General features: G+C 42.2%; 1 protein-coding gene across 1 annotated transcript in view; it reads left to right on the top strand.

Annotated features, from left to right (window-relative positions):
- LOC112074234 (ankyrin repeat and sterile alpha motif domain-containing protein 1B-like) overlaps positions 1-3,902 on the top strand; it is a 41,173-nt gene extending 37,271 nt beyond the window's left edge. The window contains 3 exon segments of the mRNA XM_070440437.1: positions 1,935-1,977; positions 1,980-2,006; positions 3,667-3,902. Of these exon segments, the coding sequence (XP_070296538.1) occupies positions 1,935-1,977; positions 1,980-2,006; positions 3,667-3,812 (216 nt within the window). The 3' untranslated portion in view covers positions 3,813-3,902.
- Positions 3,903-3,918: the final 16 nt, after the last annotated feature.

Genomic DNA, 3,918 nt, shown 5'->3' on the forward strand with positions numbered 1-3,918 from the left:
GAGAGAGATATGCTTTCTTTATTATAGACCAGCTCTAATGTCATTATGCTTTCTTTATTATAGACAGCTCTAATGTCATTATGCTTTCTTTATTATAGACCAGCTCTAATGTCATTATGCTTTCTTTATTATAGACCAGTCTAATGTCATTATGCTTTTATTATAGACCATGACCTCTAATGTCATTATGCTTTCTTATTATAGACCAGCTCTAATGTCATTATGCTTTCTTTATAAACCATTTAGTAGAAGCTCTAGATGTCTATTATGCTTTCTTTATTATAGACCAGCTCTGATGTCATTATGCTTTCTTTATTATAGACCAGGCTCTGATGTCATTATGCTTTCTTTATTATAGACCAGCTCTAATGTCATAATGCTTTCTTTATTATAGACCAGCTCTAATGTCATTATGCTTTCTTTATTATAGACCAGCTCTAATGTCATTAATGCTTTCTTTATTAACATTCTTAGACCGCCAAATGTCATCACAGCACATTTGACATACATTTCTTTATTACACCAGACAATGTCCCTAACGTTATTTCAATGTTTTCCTTAATTAAACTCAGACAATACCCTAACATCATTTCACCACTTTTGGATTAATGTGAGCATAATTACATTGTCCATTTCTAGGGCGTGATGGTTGTTGAATGTAATTTTAACACGGAGAAACAAGAAAATGCCACTCCCTATAATGAATGCACTGTTGTTGTACTCTAAAGGGAAACGTTGCTAAGATGTTGCTCCAACGTTATCACACTTCGCTTCTCTTAGATGATGTTCTTTTGACAGCGCTCTTACGTCATCTACATGGCTAGAATAACACACATAATCCTAACTGTAATAATCGGTCAATACTGATTCCCAAAGCCCTGTACGCTTTTCACTCTAAATGTTATTACTATGTTCTCTGTACGTTTCAGCATCAGACGACACTACCCTGACTGTAACATGATTTACTGTATGTGTGCCACATTGATGCGCACGCACACACAACACACACACACACCACGCACACACACCCAGAGAGAGGGGCTTCTTGGAGGTTTGTAAGTTATTCAGTGTTCTCTATACAAGAAACAGACAACGCTCCCTTGATACATAGCATTGTTAACAACAGAGCCAGACAGAGCATGAACCAGCCCAAGCAACTCCACTACAACCACCAAGACTACCTCCCATAAAAAAAGTGACTCATTCATTCTAACTGCACATAAAATAGGAGAGAAATCAGGGTGTGGTTGGTGTTACGCTGTTAAGCTAATGCAATGTATTTGTTATCTTTTGACGAAGGGTAAGATTAGTGGATCGTTTTGCCGGGACACATTTTTCAAAAGCATATCCTGAAGGGTAAACGATTTAGGGTCAGGGGGTCTAGGTATAAAACGATCAATGTTTGCACTTGGGTGTCAGAACATCCTATAAGAAATCCTCTTTGGGGCTTTTAGCCTAAAATCAACAGTAGGCGCACTGAGCAGTTAATCGTACACCCATTACATCCCTTTAGCCCTAATGTCCCCGTAACTACTGTCCCATAAACCACCTTCTTTTATTAAATTGGGTCTGTGTCTCACGAACCAGGTCCTCACTTATTGACCTCCCCACTTTGCACATTTCCTGCCTTCCCAGCCCTGTTTACACTCCTCTGGGATTTCCAGGTTTGTTTAATCACTTCAGAAAGCACTGCGTTATTATGCGACTGGCTGGCTAGCTGCAACACACACACACACAGCAAGTGATGTCATCATCTCAGCAGATATTGTTGTTTTCTTCCAGATTGAAGTATTCGACTATTGGGAGTTTTTAGTTATTTGATCATTTAAGTTTCCATCTTACATTGAATGATTCTATGATCCTTCATGTGTCTGTCTAATAGCGCTAGAATGGAATGTGAATGTTAACGTTGTTTACCTTTATGTCTCTGACAGTACCTGGGCTCCATGCTGGTGAAGGAGCTGAGAGGAACAGAGTCAAACAAGACGCCTGCTCCAAGATGAGGGTAAGAGGGCCCGGCACATTCACTACCACCCAGAGAGAGAAAGTAGGCGCCACTTAACCACCACTGTAGTGTCATTTTTTAACCTGGATTCACCTCCCTCTCTTTTGCTCTCTTTTATTCTCTTTCACCTCTCTCTCTCTCTCTCTACTCTCTACCCCTCTACTGACTTAAACTGCAGTGAGGAAGCAGACCTATTAATATGTGTACTGTCCTCTCTCCTCCTCATCTTTATCTGTTTGTCACATCTGAGGAGAGCAGAGAGCCTCTACCTCTCCCTCTCCCCCTCTTCTCTCTTAGTTTCTTGTATCTGCCCAAAACGATTGATGCTGTTTTTTTTATTGTCAGACTTCAAGGGTCATTAAATTTGGAGCTCCGCTCTCGATGTACCTACTTTACCTGCGTCTGTTATACCCCCCCCCCCCTTCTCCATCACTCTTCCTCTTTTCTCTATATTTCCATGCTTGTGGACGCAGTATCAACATGGCCATATGCATATGTAATTCCCTCTGCTCCCCCCGTCTTCTGTCTTTGTGTCTCGCAGCGCTGCGTTTGTCGGCCCTCTTAAGCCCGTGATCTTGACAGGGAACCGCTGCACTAAAATATGCTGATGTTGAGGAAACACAGAGAGTGAGAGCGGGGGGGGGGGGGGGGGAGGAGCAGGGGGGGGTGAGAGAGAGAAGGAAGAGGAATTCATACAAGATCTGTTGAATATATTAAATCCCTGACAGGTGGAATAATGGTACTAGGGTGATACTGATTTTAAGTCACATCATTCCCCACTGCGGCAGCGCATAATGAGCTTMACAATGGGAGAAGGGGAAAAGAAGCATGCCGCTGTCAGACGAGAGCGGGTGATAGTAAGTCTGGGTGGGAATAGAAAGAAGAAAGGAATATAGGAGGAATATTTATGGGTTGAAAGCTGATAGTTATATTGGGCCTCCAAGGGAGAAATCTATACGTTTTGAAAATGTCATTTGCACCCATTGTTTTCCATAAGKCACGGGGTAACCTTTGAACTTTGAGAAGATTGGAATTGATTCTGCTAGTAAAGAGGAGAGTGTGTTGATAGKCTGGCTCTCTCTGTGCAGTGAGCTCATCCCTATCTCCCTCTTTTTCTGCTTAGTTATAAGCTTGTGTTGATTTCATCTCTCTCTTCCCACCCCTTCCCTCTTATTCTATCTCGTTATAAGCTTGTGTTGATTTCATCTCTCTCTTCCCACCCCTTCCCTCTTATTCTATCTCGTTATAAGCTTGTGTTGAGCTCTCATCTCATAAGCTCTCATCTCTATCTGTCCCCACTGAGGTTGCACAATTCTGAGAACTTTCAATAAATTCCCTGCCTTTCCCGAAATCCCGGTTTGAGGATTCACGGAATCAGGAGGGAATAAGTCGTAAATCCAGACCCCTCCAACCCAGGATCTCTGAAAAAAAACAGGGAATTTATTGAAAGTTTTGCAACCGTAGTCCCCGCTCTCTCTAAAATGGTATTATATTGTGAAGAGATTCTTATTGCAGGGTTTTATTGTTCTGCTGTGGAGGGAGACGGTGAGACCGTCTTGTTAGCCTTGTGTTGGTGGCCATCATTAGTCTAATTGACTCATTGACATCAAATGTTAACTCAGACTCCTCTTTTCCCTCTCTTTCTCTCTCCGTCTCTCTCTCCACTCTACAGAAGTCTACAGAACAGATGAAGAAGGTCCCGACCATAGTTCTGTCCGTCTCCTACAAGGGAGTCAAGTTCATCGACGCTACAAACAAGGTGAGAGGCTTTCTTTCCTCCTGCACCATTACTGAGAGTAAGAACTGAACAGCACTGGGTGGAAGCACCATTACTGAGAGTAAGAACAGAACAGCACTGGGTGGAAGCACCATTACTGAGAGTAAGAACTGAACAGCACTGGGTGGAAGCACCA

Source organism: Salvelinus sp. IW2-2015, unplaced genomic scaffold (assembly GCF_002910315.2).
Source record: "Salvelinus sp. IW2-2015 unplaced genomic scaffold, ASM291031v2 Un_scaffold2540, whole genome shotgun sequence".
Lineage (NCBI taxonomy): Eukaryota > Metazoa > Chordata > Actinopteri > Salmoniformes > Salmonidae > Salvelinus > Salvelinus sp. IW2-2015.